Source organism: Semicossyphus pulcher, unplaced genomic scaffold, assembly GCF_022749685.1.
Source record: "Semicossyphus pulcher isolate SPU_LCO1_2020_fin unplaced genomic scaffold, fSemPul1.0.p SCAF_2, whole genome shotgun sequence".
Taxonomy (NCBI): domain Eukaryota; kingdom Metazoa; phylum Chordata; class Actinopteri; order Labriformes; family Labridae; genus Semicossyphus; species Semicossyphus pulcher.
In genome coordinates this window covers 27807157-27832998 of record NW_027211693.1, presented here as the reverse complement: position 1 = coordinate 27832998, position 25842 = coordinate 27807157, and the positions used below count along the sequence as shown (strand labels likewise).

At 39.6% G+C, this 25842-nt stretch overlaps 3 protein-coding genes and 2 non-coding genes across 6 annotated transcripts; all 5 read left to right on the top strand.

Annotated features, from left to right (window-relative positions):
* The first annotated feature begins 691 nt into the window (after nt 1-691).
* On the top strand, nt 692-7413 carry phf6 (PHD finger protein 6). Its single transcript, XM_069669691.1, has 11 exons — nt 692-780; nt 2956-3114; nt 3331-3432; nt 4656-4789; nt 4899-4945; nt 5055-5215; nt 5309-5452; nt 5543-5647; nt 5748-5881; nt 6283-6412; nt 6514-7413. Exons 2-10 carry the CDS (start codon nt 2983-2985, stop codon nt 6410-6412), a joined length of 1089 nt encoding a protein of 362 aa, XP_069525792.1. The 5' UTR covers nt 692-780; nt 2956-2982; the 3' UTR covers nt 6514-7413.
* A 2298-nt stretch (nt 7414-9711) lies between these two features.
* hprt1 (hypoxanthine phosphoribosyltransferase 1) lies at nt 9712-16933 on the top strand. Its single transcript, XM_069669692.1, has 9 exons — nt 9712-9899; nt 12054-12160; nt 12555-12738; nt 14350-14415; nt 14812-14829; nt 14915-14997; nt 15171-15217; nt 15408-15484; nt 15630-16933. Exons 1-9 carry the CDS (start codon nt 9864-9866, stop codon nt 15675-15677), a joined length of 666 nt encoding a protein of 221 aa, XP_069525793.1. The 5' UTR covers nt 9712-9863; the 3' UTR covers nt 15678-16933.
* Nucleotides 16934-17891: 958 nt separating this feature from the next.
* On the top strand, nt 17892-25630 carry pabir2 (PABIR family member 2). 2 transcript variants are annotated; one of them, XM_069669934.1, is made up of 10 exons: nt 17892-18274; nt 19038-19116; nt 19211-19264; nt 19741-19784; nt 19901-19955; nt 20301-20402; nt 20916-21001; nt 21340-21404; nt 23203-23299; nt 23857-25630. In XM_069669934.1, exons 2-10 carry the CDS (start codon nt 19114-19116, stop codon nt 23993-23995), a joined length of 645 nt encoding a protein of 214 aa, XP_069526035.1. In that variant the 5' UTR covers nt 17892-18274; nt 19038-19113; the 3' UTR covers nt 23996-25630. The 2 variants fall into 2 exon arrangements, with proteins under 2 accessions (XP_069526035.1, XP_069526034.1); XM_069669933.1 differs by having other exon boundaries at nt 17892-18890.
* Nucleotides 19319-19460, top strand: LOC138598791 (small nucleolar RNA U109). The gene has a single exon (XR_011308663.1). It is a non-coding gene; the product is annotated as a small nucleolar RNA U109 (small nucleolar RNA).
* LOC138598790 (small nucleolar RNA U109) lies at nt 20058-20208 on the top strand. The gene has a single exon (XR_011308662.1). It is a non-coding gene; the product is annotated as a small nucleolar RNA U109 (small nucleolar RNA).
* Nucleotides 25631-25842: the final 212 nt, after the last annotated feature.

The following is a 25842-nucleotide window of genomic DNA, read 5'->3' as shown; positions in this document are numbered from 1 at the left end:
TACCAAGAACTTGAACTTTAGTTTAACTTGAACCCACCATTTTAATGCGGGTGTTCCACAGGAAATATATTCTTTGATCAACTGCTAATAACTCTGTAAAACTACAATGATAAAACAAGATTTATTTTCCAACTTAGTACTGCAGGGTCTATTTTAATGATCCATATTTAACCCAATGACCTAAAGTTTGCTTCAACCCCTATTGATCACAAAGCATTGTCCATGTGCTTTCTAAGTACACAAGGAAGTGTAATTATACACCCCACAAAGACTACTTTTTTGTCAGAATGAGCATCATCTGATCGCGACAGAAATAAATAAGAGTCCCTCCTACACAGGGCCTCAAAACTACCTGATCTCGGAGCCCTTCATGACTTCATGTCTGATCAGGGGCGGACATCTTATAGCCTACTTCTTTGTTTGCTTTTTGGGCTTTATTCAATAGACATAAAATTACCTGCAACAGCTCGGTCCCACCCTAAAGTTTAATTTGCTTTTTGACACTTTTAGTCGTGAGTTATTTTTGTAAAGCACATTAATTCTCTCGGTACTCTGACCTCCTGGATACTTTCATGTTTGAAACATTGCAGCATACGGTCGTCAACAAAACCTTTATTTTGAAAGCCATACCCGGAAGTGTTGCTGCATTGTATAATGTAGCTAGCTTGATGCTGGTTTGAAAAGCCTACAATCACTTCTGAAGGACGGAAAGAAACAGCCACTGCTCGGAACACCTTTCCAGCTTTTTTACAGTCTTAGCGCGGAATATCACATTAGCAGGTAAGTTGTGAGCTGTTTATCAGTGGCTGGGTTACAGCCGTTGTGTTTTATGGCCTATTGTCGTTTCAGGCCGTATTGCTGGCGTTCAAGCCGAGCTGCTCTCTTTTCACAGGGATACATCACGTATGGCGCTCTTTACTTCGAAACGGTTTGCGAAGACCCGCGCCTGTCATGATAATTTCCCACATTTAAAGGGAAATATTCGCAGTTATTCGGGTTCCAGCAGAAACATAGTGTCGAAGTGTCATATTTTCCTTCCTTCGACCTTTATTTCCTCCATGAAAAGGCCTAGGTAAAGATTTCTGGGCGTTGAGATGTTCATAGTGAAAATTATTTTCTGTTATAGCCAGTTTGTTTGAGAAAGAGGCACACACCCCCTTTAATTCAAAACTTTGTAAGGGAGATTTGAGGTACCTTTTATATTTACCTTGTTCTCGTTAAAAATCGGCTAAACAGTTTATGAAAGTACAGGATTGTTACACGAGAGCTTTTAGGTGAAGAGCAGAGGTTGAAATAAAGGATATTTGGTGTTATTTACATGGAGAGTATTGTGTGTTTGCACGCTGGCTCTGCTGCTGTAGCCGCCGCAGTGAAATCCTGGCCTTGCTATCATGGCTGTAATGGCTCTATCAAGGCGTCGCAGCACACTGCTATTGTGATATTATAAAAACACCCACTTTCCTTTGTTGACTATTAGGAGTGAATAGATGTATTTAATCCTCATATTTGATTTATAAATATATAGCGGCGAGAGCGCTCTATGGGCAACATAAAATAGACTATCTCTGTTGATGATAGCACAATTTTTTAGGTTGTATCTACTCGACTCTAAAGAAAATAGTTGTTTGCAACCACTTTCGATTTCAAGAAAACATTTATATTGATACACATATATAACGTGTAGTTTATAGCAGCTGGAATTATGCAATAACAATACCAATATGTAAACATCCCAACTTCAGGTACTATGTAAGTCTTGAGTGCTTATCACCACTGGCAGTACAGTCCAAAGAATTTAAATGTATGCTTAATAGTATATATGTGTGTTTTTTTGTAGGCTGCAAGTTGTGCATTTCAGGAGTAGTACAATAGTGCAGCTGACTGTGTGCAAAATGGGAAACATGTTGCATCATATGCAAAATACAACCAAAAAACCTTCTCACAAGGGTTTTCTGTAACTAATAGTACCCTGTGAGTGTAAGTTAAACTGGGTTGCATCAGATCTTGTCCAGACGATTGAGAGTCCTGCTGCTGATTTCTTTTTCTCTTCCTACTTAATCTGATTTAGAAAAGGGATGACTGGTAAATATTGTGTATTGCCAGCCTGTGTTGTGCAAATGATGTCCGCAACTGCCACATTTAACAATAAAACATAAGGTACATTATTGATGACCCTCCTCAAACATGAGCAGGATCTCACATAATCCTGGCACTGTAGTCCTGCAACAAATATATGGGCCCCATGTGTGATCCATCAGAAAGCAGTGTTTTTTTTTAAACATGGAAATTTTCTTTTGAGACTTTCTTTGCTCCGTTTTGGAGTTACTTGCAGCAGTAGTTACATTATGGAAGTTTTGTTTTCAGCTATTTCTGGAAGAAAGAAATAGCTTCTCATGGCTCATGTCCAAAGGGCTATATTCATTATTTCACAATACTCAATTGTGAAATATTTAGTCTGTGAAAGAATTAGATTTCCAGAACACAGTTTGCACTTAAATAACTGAATCTTTAATGTTTGGTAACAAGTATTATGGACAGTAATGCAGATTTACAAATGTTCATGCCTAGTTTGTACACATTTATAAGTGAACAACTCAAAGCTCTATTATCGTATCACTGCTAATATGTTGGACCATCCTTTTCATCATTTATGTTACACACCCCAGGACTCTGAGCATCATGACTTTATGCATAAAAAGTCTTGTGGCTTCTCCTTTGAATCAGATATGAGCTGTGATTATGAGCTGCATGTGAGACAAATGCATCAATGTTTATGAATGCTATAATAAGAAAACTGTAAATAATGCACCAAGGCAGTGTTACTGGATGATTGAGTGAACAGGACATTGTTTTTATAACTGTTTTGATATCTGTTTAAACAGATCTACCACAATGTGTAATGCAAGTTATCTTGTCGTTCTTACCTAAATAGATTCTCTTTGTTTTTTTCATTAGAAACTTGACCACAAAAAGCCTGCGGTCATGTCAGGACAGAGGAAAGGAGCAGCAGCGAAGCTGCTCAAATGTGCCTTTTGCAGGACCAACCGGGATAAGGAGTGCGGGCAGCTGCTAATGTCTGACAGCCAGAAGGTGGCAGCCCACCATAAGTGCATGGTGAGGAGAGCATATTGTTCTCAACCCTTTTAGCCTGTGAGCCTGTTCAGCTTTCTAGACCAAGTCATGGTTACTTGGAACCCTTGTTATTGATGCAGAATGGTAAACAGTTCAGACAAAATAACATGAAAATGCAGATGTTGTACATTGCATCATCATCATATGAAAAGATTGCTCAACAGTTCTCTAATCTTTTTTTGTAAATGTCCTCTGCAGCTTTTCTCGTCAGCCTTGGTCACATCACATTCAGACAGTGAAAACATTGGAGGATTTTCCATTGAGGATGTGAAAAAGGAGATCAAGAGAGGAAATAAATTGGTAAGTACCCACTGTCCCTCTCAGTGTAGCACTGATCACAGAGGAGTAAAAGTGTTATAAGGCCATGAGGTGGAGCTTTTATTATGTGGAAACATAACATAATGCAACATACATCATAAAATTTAGATGTTCACAGTGCCACACATTCAGACACCGTGCTTCAATGAGAACGTGCAGAAGCTACTTTATATCACTTATATTAACTTCAGATATGCTGCATGCATGTACATACATGTAGCATATATCATGCATCTTGGACATTTGGCACCTTACTCATAGAGACTTACTTGTAAAGTTTCCTCTATGTCTTTAAGTCAGGGTTGTGTGATCATTCCCTAGCATTACATGAGATCAGGCTTGTGTTTTACCTCCTCTTTAAATAGGGAAGATCGGCGTTTGCCATGCAATTTCTCCTTTGGATGAATAAACATGTTGTGGCTCTTTGGTAGAAAACTATTAACTATTATTTAGAAGATTGTTTTTCCATGAGTTTATCAACTGTTCTAACCCTGGCAGTGTGTATGTGTCAGACATTAAATGCACTGCAGCTGTCTGTAGGTCTGTGCTTATCGCGTGTGTATCATGGAGTATTGCATTTAAATGCAATTAAATGTAATTACCAGCACTTCTAATTTATTTGCAAAACATGTATATACGTGTGAATTAGAATATATTTCACATATTGTATTTAAAGTTAGTTTTCTTCTTGCACTAGCACATGTCATATTATGAAGCTACTTCTCTCTTAAAGGTTAACCATATATTTACTGGTACAGTGTTTATTTATAAACGTATATATTTAATCTCATCGTATCCACTTTTCTCTGTTTTTAGTCAAAAACTATATCAAAGAGGTATTTTTAAATGTTAAATTTCTAAATACTGGAAATGTAACTGGTTTCATCTCATTGTACAGCTTATTCAAATAAAGTTTTCTCTGCTTATTTCTGCTTTCTTTTTAAACCTTGTGTGCGTCTTACTTGCAAGATATAATCTGTTTTCCTCTCTTAACACCAACATTTGCCCACAGGGATGATTGTTTCATGATGATTTGCATATGGTGGCCTTTCAGACCGAAAAGTTGTGACTGCCAGTGCCCCTTGTTCTCTGTGGAGAAATTATAATGCAGACCAACATTGTGAAATTACATGATTAAATATCAAAGGTTGTGCATGTGCTTGACCGTTTGATAAAAGGTAAAGGTCTGTTTATTTCCCTGTTAGATGTGCTCTTCGTGTCACAGACCGGGTGCTACAATCGGCTGTGACGTGAAGACCTGCCGGAGGACGTATCACTATTATTGTGCTGTGAAAGACAAAGCCCAGATCAAAGAGAATCCCTCACAGGGAATTTATCTGTAAGTCACTTTGCCTTTGTGTTCTTCAAAATGATAATCAACATCAAATACAAGTGTTTAGTTTGTTAGATTAAATTAAAATGCATTTCTTTTTTGCTTCCATACAAAGTGTTTACTGCCGCAAACACCGGGATGCTTCTCAAGATGCCCTTGAAGGTAAAGCAGGTTCTTTGTAATGTATTTAACCATAATATTCCAAATGAGATAATTGTCTGCTTATATATCATTGGGAAATGTGCTTTAATGACACAATCTAAATCCATAGATGAAGAGGAAGGTGTGGCAAATGATTCGGACTCATCGCCTCCACAAAGTAGGGGCCGAGGAAGGTTTGAGAAGGGAAGAGCCAAGGTTGGATCTCGTGGCCAGTCAGAAGACACCCGCTCCACCTCCTCACAGGCTGCAGACGAGGAGAGTTCCTCCCATGTAAGGCAATACGTTCGTTTACACAATGCAGGTTGAGAATTTATTTAAACGTTCTATTTGCTGTACGTAGCCTGAATTCTCTGTGCGTTGCAGCGGGACAGGTCACCTCTTCGGGCCAGCCCAGGAGATGGCGGCCAGCGTTGTGGCTTTTGTCACGCAGGTGACGAAGAGAATGAAACGCGGGGAATGCTTCATACCGATAACTCTAAAAAAGTGGCTGCACACTACAAGTGCATGGTAAGATTGTTGTATTTGGGCACGTTTACTGTACATGTGCTTTGACTGTAGTACTCCTTACATCTTTCTGTCATGTATGATCCCATCCAGCTTTTTTCATCGGGGACAGTGCAGCTGACGACAACATCACGGGCTGAATTTGGAAACTTTGATGTGAAAACGGTCATCCAGGAAATCAAGAGAGGGAAAAGAATGGTGGGAAGATTTGTTCTTAAGTTTAATGTTTTTTTAAAAGGAGTTTAAAAGACCTTATAATTCTCCAACTGAAATACTATTTGATCTGTTGTTTTTTCAGAAATGCACACTCTGCACTCAGTTGGGTGCCACCATTGGGTGTGAAATAAAAGCATGTGTGAAGACGTACCACTATCACTGCGGCCTGCATGACAAAGCCAAGTACATTGAAAACATGGCGCGTGGCATTTACAAGTGAGTGAAACTTCCAGATATAAACACACTTTAATCACAGATAGCCTCTTGTGTCCAAACCAGATCTAGATACCATCATTTTACCACATGGAGATTTTCCTTTTATAATTATTGATTGATGCAACAACATCATTTGCAATTTTAAATGTGATTTTCCAGGAAGTCAAAATGATTCATGAAGGCTATTATAATAAAGACGTGAAAGAAAGTTTATTCCACCACAGCTGACTCACTGCCTGGAACCTCTATAGGGGACCGTTAGCTCTTTACACCTTGACTGAACCACATTAGACTTTGAGAGTGATCCATGATTTGCTTTGGAGCTGTGCAGAAACACAAGATTACAGTGCTTATACTCTATTTGCTGCTTTCAAGCCCTTTTGTGTGTGTTTTGTTCTTAGACTATACTGTAAGAACCACAGTGGCAACGAGGAGAGGGATGAGGAAGATGAGGAACGAGAGAATCGCAGTAGACAGAGAGCAGCAATCGATCACGGAGGAACACCATCAATGCAAGTGAACGGCAACTAGGTACGTTTAGTGCTTTTGGTTGTTGCATAAAAACAACATTTGATGTGAGACCTGATGTTTCAGTGGTGTCCTGCTGTCAGTTACTCATGCTGTTCTTACAGGTTGGCCTGTTGGATGTGACGTGGAGTGAAAACAGAAGAACTCAAAGACGAGGGAGCGATATTTTTTTATACTAAAACTTATCCTACTCACAAAGTCGTGACTACAAGCTCCTATAATTTGTTTGCACGGCTTCTTCCAGTAAATGGACAGGATGCCCAAATGTTCACCAGATGTCTTCTTCAAGAAACCCAGTTGGCAAGAAGAGCTTTTCACAGACTGCTGGTTCTCTGCAGAGCACTGGACTGCTGCAGGATCATGAGGAGCCATGGCTAATCTCTCCAAAGGCTCATTTATGAGGTCAATTTCAAATACTTGTATTATTGCCATCAATTAGATCTGATGGACTGATCTTTTGATTGTCACTTACCGCACATGTCCCCACAGATTACATGACCCACACTTGCTAAAACCGATACATTCTTGCTCTTCCTTAGCTCCTAAAGGACTCCCTTTTAAGAGGGGTCTGTTTTGTTACTAGTGTCTTTATGAAGTTGTGCAGTTTGATTACTTTGTTTCTGTAATCATGTCTTAAGAATACTCTTTTGATGTTAGCCTTTTTTCTTGATATGTAATATTTTGCTACTGTATTATCATCATGAGTAATTTTGAATATCTGGATTTCAGACGGTCACAATTAAAAGTTCTGCCAGCATGCACTTGGATTTTCCACTGTTAAAGGTGGCTTTTTTTATTTAGATGCTAAAGGGCAAATTAGGGCTCTTGAGAACAGTTGGCTTGACTTTGTTTGATGTACTGTTACTTGTATCTCTAAAAATGTACCCATTGATGATTGGAAATAGAAAAGACTTTATTTTACACATTTAACGAGTGATTTGAGTCTTTTATTTGAAAGTCTGTTTATAGACTACTTAAAATACAAAGCAGTAGCCATGGCTGGTTACGGGGTGTTAAAGGTGATGATTTCTGCTGAGGTTTGAAGAGTGAGGAATGTAACACTATAGCTGCGATGTCATGAAGTCAGACCCTGCAGCTAGGCAAGATTACCATGGCTGTGCACACTACATCCACAGTAAGGCTTTACATACTCATCTGGAGCATTGCCTCTGCTGTGAAAGTGCTCTGTACATTTGGGTATTTAATTTATTTAAATGTCAAATGCACTTAACAAGTCATCACCTCCATGATATAGTACCTTTTATAGTAAAGCCTTAATAAAGAACGTGTAGAAGTCGAAAAGTGATAATAGCATAGCCTATTTGTTATTCTAGATTATGCCAGAAGTTGAATAATTGCCACTGTAGCAGTAAAACCTTGGCTGAACACGTACAGTAAACATGCAGATTTACCAGTGCTAATATCCACCCTTAGAATACATCAAGATAATGAATTGCCTTGATGCATAAAAGGAAAAACATGCAGGATTCAAACTCCTCTGTACAGATTTGTTGTTTTAATGTGTCATTCAGTGTCCCCATATTCGTACAATATACTAACTATACAACTGTTGTGCGTTACTGATTTTAAACTTAGTATCCGGTGAATGTGTGCACTGTTTTACTCTAAAGGGAAACGATACAGAGTGTCTGCCAGTGCAACTCAAAGAGAAAGGTAAATGTATTTTCAAAGATTACTGCAATTTGTTTTAATGTTTTGCAGCTGTGATTACGTCCTCTGTACCCGGTCTATTAAGTCTATTGTGAGGGAAATTCTCCTCCTGAAGATAATTTGTGAAGAACAAGCAAACTCAATGTTATGAATCACGTCTCTTTACTTACATTTTACATGCAGCATGGAGAGAAGTACAGCAGTTCTCTCCCTTTCAGTCAGAGTGTCCAAGCTTATACACAGTGTCAAAACCCCCTACCTCATCCCCACATGGTACTCTAATCAGCCACCTTGCCCTCGTGAACAAGATAAGATAAGCCTTATTTGCTCTCCACGGGGGAAAAGTTGAGGGTCACGAAATAAATGTCATAAAATAAATTGCCCCCCCATATAACTTTAAATTTAAACAAGTTACCCCCTTGAAGATCCCTGGAAAATTCCCACACTATCATCAGTTAAGATGTGAACACAGTACAGACTCAAACTGTACCTAGAACTATGTGTAGTATGGACCAGGGACATAGCTTAGGACTAATAACTTCACTTAGTAGTGGTGACACTAGATACTATAACAATACTTGTGGTACTCAGACGGACACATATTTCCTTCCTCAGTTTTTTAGTTAAAACTTCTGTTTATTTTAAAATGTCTGTTAGTCCATGGGATAGGTAACAAATTCAGTTTCAATGGACAAACAGCAATGTCACTTATGACATTATCTCCAGTTTAAAGAAGCATTCCTTTCTGACTGTAGGTCGTGGTTTTCAAAATCATTGGCATAGCACAGAAGGCTTTTAGGGTGGGATTGACCTCTAATGCTAAGGTAGGTGTCAGTGACTTACATTAATACATTATATGATGTAAGTAACTTATCATGACCCATAGAGCTGTAGCCAAGTCTTCAGGAATTAGGATAACATGATTTCCTGCTGCTTGCCCACATCACATCCTCACCAGACCAAAAACAATTGCTCATTCATAAACTGCAAATACCAGAACGTCCAAACCTGAAGGTATATGGTGCTTTAAAGCATTGTCTATAATGCACGGATTAAAATTGTGGTGGGCAAATCTTTCTTCCTCCTTTTTATCCTAAGTCATCAAATGTAAAAATACTGAATCAACGATGTAATCCTTTTAAATATACACTGTATGTTACCTTTTTTTATAACTCTAAAATATAAACACAGCTGCTTCAACAAACAAGGCTACACTGCTGCTAAACCACAACCCTGCCTACAGATCATAAAAAAGAAAGTCCTTAATCAAGTGCTCTCCCGCGCGATGCTTATGTTGTCCTTAAAAGGCAACCAGTAGTTCTGTTCAAAGGGTCACCGGCCGGCATGAAGTGCAGAGTATACATCAGCAGTGAGGCATGTTATATGTTTTTATATCAATATATGAGCCGAGAAAAGGGGATGAAGACAAACTGAACTATATGTTATTGAAGCATGTATTTATTTTTTATTAGCTTTGCAAGGCTGGTGGGAGCTGGCAGCGCGTCACAGAGCCCGCGCACCTTTGCCCCTAAAGCAAGGCGGGGTCTAACCCGCTCCGTCTGATTTGCCCGCTGCGCTCCGGCGTCAGCCTATCCACAACGGCAGAACTACAGCAGAGCCGTGGCCCGGAAAAAGACAAGAGACTCTTATAGCAACGAAGCTAACAGATTCCAAGTGTGTGCTGTCACAAGGCTGAAGAGTCTGCGAAACCAATCTGAGAATACATTGTGTCTTCTCTATCTGCAGACCAGTATAGACTGCATAAAACCAAACAGCAGGGACCATGACGGACATGGCGAAACCCAGCCCCTGTGTTGTGGTAAGTTCCCTCAAACAACCGGAATGAAATCTGAGAGGAGGTGGTCGTAGGTTACCTCTTTATGACAACTGGAATATAACGCTGGAGCTTAGACGGGCAAACTGCGTTTTCCGAAACCGTTACTCATACCACTGTTAGCTAGTTGACCTTGGTAACACGTTCCGGTGTAAATAACATTAATGCAGTGTATTTCTTCTGTAGCGTGGCCTGCGACTGGAGAGGCGGTCACAGACACGCGCTTGCCACGCTTGGCGTAAGTGACGCAATGGACGCTTTTCGATTGACAAATTATAACCGTGTGTGTGTGGGGTGTAATTATCTGTATAATTACGCGATCGTACACAATACACTCAACAGATTGAAACACGCGAGCGTCAAACGAGGCGGCGTGTAAAGGCACACGCTGCTGTACGTTAGTATGTGTTACAAACGGTGCAAGGCATCATGTTTATTTTTATAAATCGCATAAAGTATAGCTGATTGTCTTTAAACATATGTCCACATACTGTATGTCCAAACATCACCTAGCCAAATGGGCTTATTTTTTAATTCCTCCAAATACAACTAGGTAAATATGCAGGTAACGTTTTCCTGAAAGAGATGTAGATTCATATTTTAAGATTAGATATAGTTAGATCAGATAAGATTATATGATATACTGTATGTATGTGTTACAAAACAAACAAAACACAGTCTAGAGCTTCATTAGGAATAGAAATAGATTTGAAATCGATAGTGCTTATCCAGAAAATAGCCTTTTGGTTTTCACAGTGGTTGTTTTGTTTCTGGAAAGAAAATCTATCAAATGTTCCTCTTTGGCAAATCACTAAGATTTGGTTAAGTTAACAATCTGAGGATACAAAACATCAACAAGACTTCCTGCAGTGAATGCTAAATTTAGATATTCATGATTAAATTGACATGCAGCAAATTGAAAAGGCCTCTTGTCTATCTTTTGGTTTCATTTAACCTTTAGTCAAAGCTGTGGTAAACATTGATAACAATAATTTTCAACAGGACTTAAACATTCTTTATATGTATGCATTATATTATTACAATAGGTACCACTTCATGACTATGATGGCTTCTACACCAAAATTAGTAAATAATTAACAAATGTGCTGTCATTTTCAGGACATTTCAAGCACTTGTTAGCTTCTGTTTGATTGTGATGAAATCTGGCCAGCAGCCTGGTAGGCACATACTGTATGCTGACACTAAGGAGGCTAAATGCACATTTTGCTTAAATGGCATTACAAACAGTCACATTTCAAATTTAATTAGCTCGAGGTACAGTGTGCCAAACATTGACTCTGTAAGAAAAAACATTCAAGGCTGCCCTGCTCTTGACCCTGAATGACCTGTTTTTTGTTTTTACCATGCAGCTTTATTTTTTAAATAAAAGGCCGCAATCCTGTGAGTAACAGTGGAGAATACTCCCTCGGATCACGTTACCATGAAGACATCTGCCCGGTATCAGTCATTATCATTTGGAATTAAAGAGTGTAGCCCAAACAGATGGACATGTTTTCCATTTTAGAAGGCATCAGGGACAATGCTTTATCGTAGGTTAACCACAGATGTTGTGAGGATGGGCACTTTTCACTTCAGTGTTTAGTAAAGTAATACGATTTAGTGTACTTTGGAGGATTTAGATTCTGTTATAAATCCTGTGGGTTTGCTTATGGTCACATATCTTTCCCACAGCACCTCAAGGTCTGCACCAGCTACCCGGCTGTCACATGATACCAGTTATGTTGTCTGGGTTCATGTGGCAGGCAGTGTGAGTTCCAGCAGGAAATTTGATTTTACAAAGTTAAGAAATATTTACAACTATTTATACAATCAGGCATCGTATGAAACTTCTGAAAAGAAGTCTCAGTTGACAGCACTTTGCTATTTAGACAGATTTCCTTTAAAACTAACATGGTTAGATACTGTAAAATTATAAAAAAAGTTGTTGTTTACCACCATTGACAACTGCCTGATAAAGTGTAGAGAATTAGACATTGCCCCCGAGTTTGTGTGTTCTGACCTCCTCCCCTTCCCCTCGTACTGACCCTCTATCAGACGAGTGCACAGTGCCCCGTGTTGGGTAACACCCATGAGACTTTTCTCTGAGATTTTTAACCTCTCTTTGACGCTTTATTTCAGATCAGTGATGATGAGCAGGGGTATGAGCTGGACCTTTTCTGCATACCAAAGCACTATGCTGCTGATCTGGAGAAGGTCTACATCCCACATGGACTCATCTTGGACAGGTGGGTTACTTTAGTAAGAATATGAAAAAGTGATGAATTATCAGGGTCATATGAAAGGTGGTCGTAGATATTGTTAAGTAGTTTAAGTTTTCATGTGGACAACACTTATTAAATGTCTGTTGTGTATTTTATTCCTGCTTTTTTAAATCTCTTGTCATTTACAGATTCAGGAATGAATAATTAATAAGGATAACCGTTGGTTCTTTGGTAGTTTCTGTTAACTGTATCTCTGGGGTTATACTTTTGTGTGCTTTAGAAATGACAGCTGTGCCCACTGAACAAACAAAAAGGAAATGGAAACTAGTGCTGACTGCAGCAGAAAACTGAGCTGACCATCCTCTCCCTCTCTCTCTCTCTCTCTCTCTCTCTCTCTGTGTCTCCCACATGACCCCAGGACAGAGAGGCTGGCCAGAGAGATCATGAAGGAAATGGGGGGGCACCACATTGTGGCCCTCTGTGTGCTCAAAGGCGGTTATAAGTTCTTTGCAGACCTGCTGGACTACATTAAGGCCCTGAACAGAAACAGTGACCGTTCAATCCCCATGACAGTGGACTTCATTCGCCTCAAGAGCTACTGTGTAATTAATCCGTTTTTTCTTTGTGTTGTTTTTAGGGATAAATGGTACATGGACTGCACTTAGTCAGCGCTTTTCTCGTCACATGCACACATTCACACATCCATGGCAGATGCTGCTACATTAAGTGCCCAACTAGTACTAATCCCATTCACAAACCGATGGCTATGCCACCGGGATTTGGGGAATTTGTGGTTCAGTGTCTTGCCCAAGGACACTTCCACATGTAGACTGGATCAAACCACCAGCCATCTGATGACAGACACCCACTCTACCACTGAGCCACAGCCGGATGGGTTTGTTTCATCAGTATTCGTATACTCGCATTAGATTATAATTTTTTATTTGCTAAAAGCAGCAAGGTTTGCCGCTACAGTATTAGTAGCGTTGCCATGGACACAAACACTAACTGTCACCAACATGTGCCACTCCTCAGCATCTGCTCTGAGGTGGGCTGCTATTCAAACTGCGGTGTGCTGGTCATGAGAACTGCATGTCTGTAGGATAGCTGCTTTGCATGAAATGTCAGGTTACAGTCACATAACTCTATTAAGCACTCTCCATGTGTCTGTAGTAATAGCTACCTTTTCGGCAGATCAACCGTGAATGTCCCATGCTTTGTTCATCTTCTCCATTCTCGTAGTTGGTAGCTTGTGTCTGCCTGGTTTAACGGCCATAAATGTCATTGGTTCATGGAAGCCTTGTCCTTCAACTAAACTATTGAGAGCATATCTCACATTGCCATTTTCATGATGAGCTGGCTCATCTTATCTGACCTGCAGGCATAAGAGGAGAAGAAAACTTTTAAAATGCTCGTTTGTTGAACGGAGATCACATCGATCTGATGCATTGGAGGAAGTTGGGAAATCTGAACACTGAACGGCATTCGTGACACAGCGTCCTCTCAAGAACAGATTGTTAGCTGTTAGCTGTTAGCATGCAGATGTCTGTATATAGAGATTAATAAGAAGCGAATTACGTTCCGCCTGCTTCTCTCTTCACGGACTGTTTGTCTTGCATACGCTGCAGCCTGCTGATACGTGATTGGTCAATATAACTTAGACTAAAAGCGTAGCTCAAACGGAAACCAGAACACTTGTATTCCCAGAAATCCACGTCCCTGTCTACAGATTCTAATATGTAGACTATTCTACTATGTAGAATCGGTAAATAGAGATTACCTTCTGCTTAATGTGCGTCTGTCCTATTCCTGTGAGGGCACAATCTCAGGTAATTTGGGATTAATGTCCACAGAAAAAAATACAAGGTAGAGCAGGCAGAGGCTGAAGGAAAACTCATATACTTCCTGTACGTAATGATTTATTCTTCTTTTAACATGCTAACTGCTCATATCAGCATCAAAAGATGTTTTTGCCATCTCAACTTTTTTTTTGTGCAAAATTCTTGTTTTACCACTCTGGTTTTTTAGTGCACAAATTAAGAACGTGCACAAATTCAGGTGGATTGAAATGCGCTCAGTGATGAACAAATTGTGTTCAGTAATTGAATCAGAATCAGAGACACCATTCGTTCACTGGAACCAGTCCCCGTGTTGTTGAGTTTCTTGCTACACTTTATGTACCTGTAACCAACATGTCCTTTTTGACCTCACAGAATGACCAGTCGACAGGTGAAATCAAAGTCATTGGTGGAGATGACCTCTCTACATTGACAGGCAAGGTAAGAAGTCTGGATGGCGCCATGATTATGACTAAAGCAATCTTTGTTGACAATGTGGTCATCATAAATAAATATATCAACTTGAAATGAGAGACTTTAGCACATCATATCTTACATTGCCACTATTTTCAGCATAACGAGACATTTCAAATGAACCGAAGCATTCACTGATGAATCATTTTGGAAACGAGTTAGTTGGTTGAGACTATTTAAAGTTAGTGTTGTTAAATAATGATGCTGATCAAGCTACACTTTAGGAATGTTTGCAATGATTGTTTACCTGTTTAGCCGAGCGTTACTGTTGAGTCACATGTATTCCTTTTCATTTTAAATGCACACAAACAAAACCAGTTAGCTGTTTTTCACTAATACAATTGTTGTTTTCTTTTCACACAGAATGTCTTGATTGTGGAGGTATGTACTGTTTTCTTCTACATTAAGGCAGGTAAATTTTATTCTAACACATTTTATATGAGCTTCTCTATCTCTCTATTTCAAGGATATTATCGACACAGGGAAGACGATGAAGACATTACTGCAACTGCTCAAACAGTACAATCCCAAAATGGTTAAAGTAGCAAGGTAATGTCGACCCTTCACAGCTGTTTGAGTATTATCTATTCTAGCTTATAGAATCAAGTGATTATGTCTCCCTACAACATTGCTCTCTAAACGGCCGTCTCAAACGGCACTAAGTAGATTTCATTCGGCTTTAAAGGATTATGATTGATGATGAGCTTTTATTCTGTCTTCAGTTTGTTGGTGAAGAGAACACCAAGGAGTGTTGGCTACCGACCAGACTGTGAGTTCAACATAATGTTACAGTGCACAGTTTGTATAGTTTGTATTATACTGTATATAGTTATCATTATGTACTGTATGTTTATTACAACAAAGTTTGCTTTTAAAAGAAGCTTTTCATACCTTCATTTCAGTTGTGTTAGTTTACTTCTACAAACACGAGTGACTGATTTACGCAACCTTTCTTACAGTTGTAGGATTCGAGGTCCCTGACAAATTTGTGGTGGGATACGCACTAGACTACAATGAGTACTTCAGAGATCTAAATGTAAGTATTTGAGATGGATGGAGAAAGAAATTGAGTGAAGTAGCTTATGTTTTATGTATTTTCTTGTGACTACGTCAGAAACCTCTAAAAAATATGTACATCAAAGGTTATGGTGCATTACTCATAATCTTTTCTTTTTTCTCAGCACATCTGCGTCATTAGTGAAACGGGGAAGGAAAAGTACAAGGCATGAAGAGCAGTTTGTAACTATTTTTAATATATGATAATATGTTTTCCTTTTGCTGTTCTATGCTGTTCCCATTCTATGTTGTGTCACTTCATATTTCTTTCACAAAAGCACTCAGCCTGCTCAGGGTCCCTGATGGAGCCTGTTTTAGCCCCCACACACACTAGATTCAACTCCTGAAAATCCCCTCACAGAGAACCACGTCTGGGTTTAAAAGCATGAAGCCCAGTGACACCTGCATCTTTTCCTCTACACTGATTATTTTTTAAGCAACAGAGTAATTTATTGAGAGCAATGCTGCTAGCTTTTAGGACATAATCACACACATCGCATTTGTTGAGCTAAAGCAACAATTGAAAATTGAATTAGGAACTGTTTTTTATTGTAATTCTGCTTTTACCTCAGACTGTAAAAAGCTCTTTTAAGACGGGTGCTCTTAAAGAGGGTATCACATTTTCTTAATAACTGCATTTATTTTTTGGGACAGAACACTTTGTCATCATCATTATTGTGTTGTGTGATGAGATTTTCATAACATGATACACAAGTGATACAAATGTTGGTTGCTGTCCCTAATTAAACACATGGATATACTGCATCCATGATGGTTAGTGAAATATTTGTCAGAACAAAGCACTCATGTATTCCATTTATTTGTGTAACGTGAGACAGAGATCCTCTTTATGCTGGATGTATGAAAACTGTGGGGTTTACAGACATTTAAAAGTTAACTTGATTGTTGAACTGAAGCTTTTCATCAAATGTTTGAAATACTTAACCCATGATTCACATGATATTCAATCAGACAAAATTTGCCTTTATTTTTCCCCCTATTTTTATTGTATAAAATGCTCTCATTCGATTGTGCCATCTCTGACACCAGCGTAGTAAGTCTACGGGCAAACAGATCTCCCAGCTTTCAGAGTATCAAATGAGCTGAGTCAAGACTATGAATTATTTCTCAGTGAACATGACGATTATGACCTGATGATGTTGTTGTCATCGGACCTAGAACTCAAAGCTGCCTTTTTGTGGGTCACTGATTTCAGCCAAAGGACATGTTCTCTGCTGTATGACCAAATAACTGAGTCTGGAAAGGGTACACAGTTATTGACTGAATAAATATCTGCTAAAGTTTGTTTAATTTCTTTGAAGAGATAGAAATTGTAAAGCAATTTTGTGTCCAATTATTATATCTGCTTATTTGAAAATGCTCCTTGTGTTTCTTGGTTATTTTATTCTGATATAGCCTGCATCATATGTTATTCAAAAAAACTTGAATATAGGATTATATTTTTCAATTTCTATGTCATGATTTTCTCAGTTATTTAATTCATTTCATGAAAACACTTGTTGGTCAAAGCTTTAAAAATGCTTACTGTTGCTTGTAAAAATCAGATTCACATTAAATTAATACTTTGGGTTTACTGCTGTATTTCCACAAAGCTCTTGGTTTATCAGTCTTGAGTAGATTTACTAGGGACTAATACACTTCGAATACTACTAGAACTGGCATGATGATAACTAAGATGAGGTTATTTGCAGCCAGTATGACAACAGGAGCAGTGGAGCGCTTGTCTACAGTAAACGACTCATAAAAATAAAGAATCAACCAGAGCAATCGAACCTCCATCCTCCAGGAGTTTTTGGATTTGGGCCTCTTGGGGCAAAGGGTTCAGGCAAAAACTCCCGGTTTAGAGGTAAAATTTGGCGTTGTACTCAAGTTTGAAAAGAGATTTTACCACTCACATCACAGGTGATGTGAAGAGTTCTTGTTTTATTTTCGGTGCATTACCACCACCTACAACAGGTTAATAAAGCTCCTGTGAGGAGTTCCTCACAGTAGCTTTAACTATTTCAAATAAATAAAGCAAACAAACAAATACATACAAATAATTATATTTTCTCTTTCAAATTTGTCATTTTTAGATACTGTAAACAAAATCTATAACATTTATCACCAGAATTCCTATGTAAAATAACATGTAATTGCAATCTCATCATAATTTCCTTCAGTTTCATTACCAATAACCTTCTCTCAGCCTCATACAGTACTTTTGCCAATGTATCATGTGAAGAGTTTGTCTGGGGACCGGGGGATGTAGTTCGCCACATTCGGCCTGAGCACGCCGGCAAATGAAGCAATCTCATTGGACAGATCTGTTAACGTTAAAAGGGGCGTGAAGATTACTGCTAGCAGCTAGCTCCTGTGTGATCATCTTGGATCTGGTTCATTCTTGGCGGCACCCTGCAGGATCGAAATACGAAAGTTTAGAACGTATAATTTTTTATAGCTTAGTGTACTTCTGCTGGCAGTCGCAGCGACCAGGCTTATGGACAGGATGGTTTAGTGAAGTGGCGACCCGGCCTCTGTGGACATGGCATTGTGGCTACTGGCGTTAATGCTAACGTAGCTAGTTAGCCTATCGGGCCAGGTAGCCGCGCTGTTGGCTGTGTTTGGATCGACTAGCTAGCATTAACTACACTAGCTTACATTAGCTAGCCACACTTTTTGCTTGAATGCGTTTTCGCGCTTTGAGTATCCCTTAACAGCAGCGTCGTGAGCTTCACGCCACCCACGTTAGACCCGAGGCGAGCTCGAAGTAAGCAGCTGATATGTTTGGCTAATAGCTAATTTAAGGCGCTAACATGCAGTTACAGTCTAGCTAGTAGCGTCTCAGTCGTCACTCACAGCTGTCTCGCACCAGCAGACTAACGGGCCGGTAGCTAACAGTTACCGGGCATTGTGCGGTATGTAGCTATGGTGTGCTAACCATTCATCAAGAAAGTTGTTCATTGGTCATAACGTTACAAGCAACGTTAGCACAGGTCAGCTCTGGCCTACTAAACATGTTATTATGATGAAAAGCCAGCGTTAACAGGAGTTAAACAGACGCTGGGGCCTTGTAGGTTGCAGTTGGTTGAGTTAACCTCTTTGCGTTAGCTAGTTTGTTTCATGTCAGCTCAGTTATCGGCCTGATGATATTAATATAACGCATGTAAACTTGCCGAGTTGAGAGAGCAACAATGTAACATCACTGAGCTGGTTAGCCATTTTAAGTTCCTGACTTGGTGGTAGGCAGCGTTTGCTAGCAAAATGAACCATTCGGTAGTCTTGCCACAGGAAAAGATGGAGCTGGATCTGGAAATCCCATCTTTAGTTCAGACCGATGGACACTTGAGAAGATCCAACAGTGCACCCATGATAAATGGCTTAAGGTTCTACAATATAACATAGTTTCAATAATTACTGCATTATCTTTAAATAATGTTTGTCATTTTCCACACCTATTGAAGTTACTACATGAAACTGATTTCATGGGTAGACTCCTGACTTATGTTTGGTCTGTAAATTTGCCATTCTAGTGATAACTCCCAAGTGTTCCAGAGGGAGGTCCTGCGTAGCCGGAGAAATAGCACTACAGTTGTTAACAGACCCAACATGGTAAAAGACTATATTAAACACATGTAAACTTAAGTATAATGTATTTGCATGATGCAGTATTAAATGTTCTCTCTACACGCATCCTTCTTTACAGGTCCCTTCATCACCTATTCGAGTGCCCAGCACCAGACTCCATCAGATTAAACAAGTAAGAAGTGGCCTGTTATTTTCAACATGGTTAGAAGTGTTTAATGTCGAAAAGGGGCATGTCAGACCACTGTCTCCCTCTCAAGCCATAGGGAGTGACGGTGTCTAAAAACCATGCTACAATAACACTTTCTGGAGTTTACAGGGCCATCGATCTTACAGAGTTGATCAATTGGTAGTATCAGACTCCAACAAAGGAAATGGATACTTTGGTTTCATGTCATGGCTGTGTTTCATTTTCAGAAGTGAAATGAAAAACGGTTCAGTTATAGCTTCTTAGATAAGCTTGAGGCTGTACAGAAACGTGAGAATTGGGCTTGATAAGGTAGTACTTTATTGATGGAAATTCAGCAATTGTAATGGCGGGAAAATAGAAAGACTTTTTGGTACATTTGAAATCTATTTGAAGAATGTATGTGTTCAAAAAAGACACTAGATTAGACTTTTTTAACCATATAACCATGTGTGCTCTTGCAGGAGGAAGGCGTAGACGTGATGAACAGAGAAACTGCTCATGAGCGGTAAGGGGTGTATTTATGAATGTAGTTGGTGTATGAAGAGATTTGCTTGAGTTATTACTTTGATTTAGGTGAAGTGCTAATAAGAATCAACCCTTGCTTCCCTTTTTTGTGCGCAGGGAAGTTCAAGCTGCCATGCAAATGAGCCAGTCCTGGGAAGAAAGCCTGAGTCTGGTAAAGAATGACTCTTCATTACAGTTTGTCCAGCACACATCAGTGTGTTGATGTGTTTTGTTTCCCTGAATCCTTGATAGTCAGCTCTGTTGTACTTTCTCACAGCATGTTTTGGCCCTGGGCCACGGTTGGCCTCTCTCAATTTTCTTTGGAGAGGACAAGAACAAACATGCTAGATTAACACTTTAGGAGTTAACAGGGCCACCAGTCTCTCAAGGTCAGACTGAGTTGGTAGTATAATACTCCGACAAACCGTCAATGACTTAACTACCTCTGTACATAGTAGTGCATTAGAAGTATAATGTTAGATGAAATGGCAGACGGTGTTTGGTTGTGTGTTCTCAGAGTGACAATGATTTGGAGAAATCAGCATCTTCGTCTCCAAAGCGCATCGACTTCGTACCCGTGTCACCTGCTCCATCCCCGACCAGGGGGATAGGAAAAAAGGTATGTCTGACCTTAATGTGTTTACATGAACATAACCTGATTATACTGTGAGTAACCATTTAAAGGTAACACTTAAAACCGTTTCATGGTTTGTTGTAACCCATTTTTTAACCACTTAAAATCAGGTTAATAAGTCCAATAATAACTCTGCATCAGCCAGCAGGAAGCAATGTATTAGTGACAGAAAAAGACAACTCTTTGGGTACATTTATTTACGATTGCTGCAACTTCAGAAATGACTTTTGTATATTGAAAGCTGCATCATATTTCTTTTTTCTACTAATGTTTTTAAAGGCTGACACAGGCCACAGGTATCTAATAACTTACTGTCCCTGTTACTTATGTTTTGCCTACTGAAATATTCTTACCCAACAGGAGCAACAATATTATTGCCTTTATCCAGCACCAGTTAAATATTGAACATTTAATTCATTCACATTTTGATGTCTTCATGCTGATGTATCTTTGACCTCAATCCTACCCTCTGTGTCTGTTTCACTTTATTGCAAGCAGCAGTGCTTCTCTCCTTCACTACAAATCCTTGTGAGCAGCAATGGCCTAACGCCCAGTCCAATTCCCAGCCCAACACGCCGCTTCAGGTAGGAGTAACTGCTGTTAATGACCTATGACCTACCACTGTTACTTCTACTCTACCCCTAGTCAACAAACATCTTTGTACTAGACCGAAGTTTGCGATGAGACAAATGGCGCCAGGTGACTCCAGTTGGATTACCTTTTCTCCTTTGTGACGTAACTTTCTTTGTACTTAACCACCAAAGCATTTTAGATTTGTCTGAGTAAAGGATACTCATTTCAGTAATATGGCAAATCCTAAGGTGGAAGATTTGGTATATGTGCATATGTAAATGTAGCTGAAGGCTGCTGATTATGAATGCTCATGCTGTTTGACCACACGCGTGTTTTCTGTGCTCTTTAGCCGACGGAGTCAAAGCCCAATCAACTGCATCAGAGCCAGCATACTTGGGCCAATGAAACGCAAAGGTAAGTTAGCTAACAGGCCTGAAAGTCTGATACGCTTTTAGGGACCGCCTTCAAACATTTTAAAGTTGAGGTCAAAATGATTAGCCCCCTATGAAATTTTCCTTCCCAAGTGCTGTTAAACAGATCAATGATTTTTTTAATACAGCTTTTCCAAACATCCTGGTTTTATTTCGGATGCTTACATTAATTTGCTTTGCACACAGAAACAAAATTATTTCACAAAAACAAAAAACTACCACGGTCAAAATTATTAACCCCCTTAAGAACTGACCTTTCTATTGAGCCAAAGCACAAACCACTGTTGTGCAATCTTGTGCTTTAACTTTGTAATGCCCACAGCTTGTAATCTATCAATCAATCAAGTTGAAACTGAGGGTTGTCCTACACTTTACACAGTATAAAAACCTCATTAAGGGTTTGAGCTGTCACTTGAGAAAGCGTCATGCCAAAAACAAAAGAACTCAGCTTAGACTTGAGAAAAATAATTGTTGATGCTTACAAAGCAGGAGAAGGATATACGAAGTTATCACAGCGTTTCCGAGTGTTAAGAAGTGGAGTGAGAAGTATCATCAAGACATTCAAAGAGAGCCACACAGTACAGAACAAGTCTGGCAGAGGTAGGAAGCGAAAGATTTCAAAGACTCCGGAAAGAACTTGTGAGAGATGTGTCTAAAGACCCGAGAACAACTACCAAAACACTAGTTAATGACTGAGCCAAGTCAGGAATTATAGTGTCACTAGAGCCCTGCACAGAAATGGACTGTGAGGATGCAGGCCAAGAAAAACTCCACTTCTACAGAAGAGACAACTTCAAGCCAGACTGAAGTATGCTTAGGACAATCTGGAGAAAGATTATGCACACTGGAGGCGTGTTCTTTGGTCAGATGAGACCAAGCTAGAGCTCTTTGGCCATTGAGACGTTGCTTATGTTTGAAGAAAGAAGGGAGAGGCGTATAACCCAAAGAACACCGTCCCCACAGTTAAACACGGTGGTGGGAGTATCATGCTGTGGGGATGCTTCAGTGCATCCGGAACTGGGAAACTCGCCAAGGTCGAAAGAATCAGAAAGAAAGAAGGATATGTGAAGATTTTGAAAGAACCTCGAGCAGTCAGCAGCAAAACAGGGTCTGGGTCGTCGCTTTGTCTTCCAACATGACAACGACCAAAAACACACGTCGCTCCTGGTGAAGAACTACCTCCAGAAAACCAAAGTGAACGTGCACAAAGCCCCGACTTGAATCCCATTGAAAATCTGTGGGGTGAACTGAAGACCAGGGTCCATGCCTGAAGACCATCAAATCTGTAGGAGCTTGAAAGATTTGCCAAAGAAGAATGGGCTGGGATTCCTCAAGAGATGTGTCAGAGACCTGTTGCAAACTACAGCAAATGACTGCATGCTGTTATCCAGCAAAGAGGATACACAATTGACTATTAGCATCAGGGGGTTAATAATTTTGATCGTGGTAGTTTTTGGTTTTTGTTTTGAAATGATTTTGTTTCTGTGTGCAAAGTAAATTAATGTAAGCATCCAAAATAAAACTAGCATGTTTGGAAAAGCCGTGTTAAAAATTAATTGATCTGTTTCACAGCACTTGAAAAAAAACTTTTACTAATAATTTTGACCTCAACTGTATATGTAAACCTCCTTTACATATCTGTGGTTGAACAGATGGTACATAATGATTTTGTATTCTAATTAAGTGCCTTTTTTGTAGATTGCACTGTCCTCCTTTTGTAGTTTTTTAGACACAAATTGTGTCTTGTAAGAAATATTTCTAACGGTCCCTTTACTCTGCAGGGGAGATGGAGACTGAGAGTCAGCCTAAGAGGCTCTTCCAGGGTACAACAACCATGCTGTCCTCTGACGTCTCCAACCTGTCCGATCTCGGTTCCTGGTAAGACGCATGGATCAATACATTTCATCATTAATTTATTTGAGATCTTGTATTTGAGTCAAAATTTAACAGCTTAATCCAGTTTGTGTAAAAGCAATACTTTATGGACAGTTTATGAAAATCTGTTTAGATTACTAATGAGCATTAGGTCCTTGACTAAAATGGGAGACTGCAACTGTATCTTCACAAGCATGAGCTGGACTGTAGCCACACACTGAGATACTTCTAACTGTCGAGTATGTTAATTATTATATTCTTCTGTGCAAATTGATCTGGTGTTGAATATCAGACCACAGTGTCATATTCTACAGGCATTAATGAGTCTTGACCAAAAAAATCCCTTCATTTGAATTTATCATGGCAGGACTTTTGTCATCAGAGCTGTTGAATGTACTGTTGTTTTATTTGGTCCAACAGTTGGCTACCTGAGAATGTGTTAAGTTTTAAACATGAGCTCTCTGTCCAGGAGTGAAAGTAATGATTGATACATTAGGTGTTTGCCAAAGTCTCAATTATTACAGCCTCTAATCTTACTCAACTTGCCTTTTATCTTTCAGCCACTCTCCAGATTTGCTAGACGGCAGCCTAAGCAGCGTCGGCTCCTCCACTGACTCGCCAGGCAAAATGGAGGGAGTGTCGCCCTCCTCGTCCAGCAACTCTCCCTTTGCTTCCCTCCAGGATCTGTCCCCAAAGTGAGCGTGGGCTAACTAAAGACGCGATAAAGGGCTGGTGCCAAAAAGCCTCTTTCCATGGAACAACTGTCCTCCACCTGACCATTGCTAGATTTGGTCTAAGAGGAGTTTTCTCTGTTTGTTTCTGAGCAGATGTTTTCATGGCTGCATTCTGGAGGGTCAAGATTTTTGAATTCAGGAAATGAAAGCCATGGCTGAGTTTTTGCCTGATAGGGGTAAGCTACGTGACAGTAGGCACAACCGAAGATGCTTTGAGCACCACGAGGCTTTCATGGTGAAATTCGCTTCACTCTGGCCTACCAGTTCCTGACACTGGAGAGAGACATTGAGCACTGTACAAAAAAAAGACTATTGGATGTGTACTATCTTTTGTTTCGTGCTGGAAAACTTCTGTCCACAAGCCTCCGTGTGTACACACTGCAAATTTTGTAAGAAAAGATTTAACTTATTGTTTTCCTGCTTTGTTTGTAATTATGTACATATTAACCTCATCAAATGTCCTACATAGATTTAAGTTTATGGGCTGTGAGGTGAATGTGGGTAGAGGTCTTCCACAGCAAGAGGTTTTTTTTGTAAAGGAACATAAACTGCTTCTAGTGTACAACTATGGAGATGTCCTGTTATATTGTTTTCAGCAGATATTAATATTTTTATGATAGAGGCTGTGAACTGTGGTGACTTATTTTTTTTATTTGTAGTTTGGCTTTTATGCCCTCTTGTCCCATGACTTGCTGCGAATTTAACTGCTAAGTATGAGCAGTTAATGCACCTAGCAGTAGATTGTGGATGAAGTGAGTTGGTCATCACTGTTGGGCTTTTAACACTAAAGGTTCCTCTGTATCCTGTGTTCTTGTCAGGATGTTTGTAGATAAGCAGAGTATGGAAATGAATCTGTTTACTTTCCTGAGGCAAAATGTTATTTATAGAAAACAAATGTATATTATAAAAAAAAAGAATGGTGAGGAAAGAAAAAGTCAGCCATTAATGTGTTCATTTACACCAAATCAACTGACTGCTGGAAAGTTCTGCAAAAACAAAATGGCCATCACATTGTGAGTAAGGGATTGCTGTTCCTGCTGTGGATACATGTATTAAGAGCTTCTTGCACAGGACACTCAAACTTTGTTTCATCCACTGTGTGAGCAGAAGAAGTAAAACTTGACTTTCTCATGAAACATTCAAGAAATCCAGTATGTAGAAGTTTGGCCTGTACTGTGGTCTCTGCACCCTTTAACTGTCATGGCCCCAGTGTCCATACCTTGTGTAACATCTCGGCTCCTTCATGGTTCTGTAGCCTTTTATGAGTACGTACAAAAGGAAGTGATTGTAAATCATTTTCTGGAAGTGTGCCCTTTAATTTACATACTTGTGGTTGCAGTTCATTTACTGAATGTCTTTTCCTTTTGTACAAATAAGAGAATGGTCTCCTTGCCCGGCTGTTGACAAGATATTTTTTCAAGATTTTCTTTTTAAGTCCTCTTATGAAGTGTTCAGGGCATGATGCTAGCAAATATATTATACTATATGTCTGTGATGGAAAGCCTGTGATCTTCCAAGCTGGCTAACACCATGCCTATGCTTGTGTGGTTTGTGATTGCAATTGTAGCAGACATCAGGACTAAATAAATTATTTCTCTAATATGCGTGTGTTGCTGAATACTCCAGGAGGATTTTTACTTGTACGCAGCACTAAGATGCACAGTTGTTCGCACTGCAACCAGGGTCATGGAAGGACAGTGCCAGTTATGAACCAGCCCTGCTGTGGTACCCACTGGTAAACAAGCGTGGCAAATCGTGTTTAAAGTTGTGGAACCTCAGAACATATAGCCCTGGATGGAGACTCTGAGTATC

Bases quoted from the DNA above. Each gene is read 5' to 3' on its own strand.
- phf6 (XM_069669691.1), top strand. From the start codon at position 2,983: ATGTCAGGACAGAGGAAAGGAGCAGCAGCGAAGCTGCTCAAATGTGCC. The intron at 3,433-4,655 runs GTAAGTACCCAC...TTTCCCTGTTAG, and splicing joins TCAAGAGAGGAAATAAATTG to ATGTGCTCTTCGTGTCACAG. The intron at 5,648-5,747 runs GTGGGAAGATTT...TTGTTTTTTCAG, and splicing joins TCAAGAGAGGGAAAAGAATG to AAATGCACACTCTGCACTCA.
- hprt1 (XM_069669692.1), top strand. From the start codon at position 9,864: ATGACGGACATGGCGAAACCCAGCCCCTGTGTTGTG. The intron at 12,161-12,554 runs GTGGGTTACTTT...ACATGACCCCAG, and splicing joins CATGGACTCATCTTGGACAG to GACAGAGAGGCTGGCCAGAG. The intron at 14,998-15,170 runs GTAATGTCGACC...TTCTGTCTTCAG, and splicing joins AAAATGGTTAAAGTAGCAAG to TTTGTTGGTGAAGAGAACAC.
- pabir2 (XM_069669933.1), top strand. From the start codon at position 18,769: ATGAACCATTCGGTAGTCTTGCCACAGGAAAAGATGGAGCTGGATCTG. The intron at 19,785-19,900 runs GTAAGGGGTGTA...TTTTGTGCGCAG, and splicing joins AGAGAAACTGCTCATGAGCG to GGAAGTTCAAGCTGCCATGC. The intron at 21,002-21,339 runs GTAGGAGTAACT...TGTGCTCTTTAG, and splicing joins AGCCCAACACGCCGCTTCAG to CCGACGGAGTCAAAGCCCAA.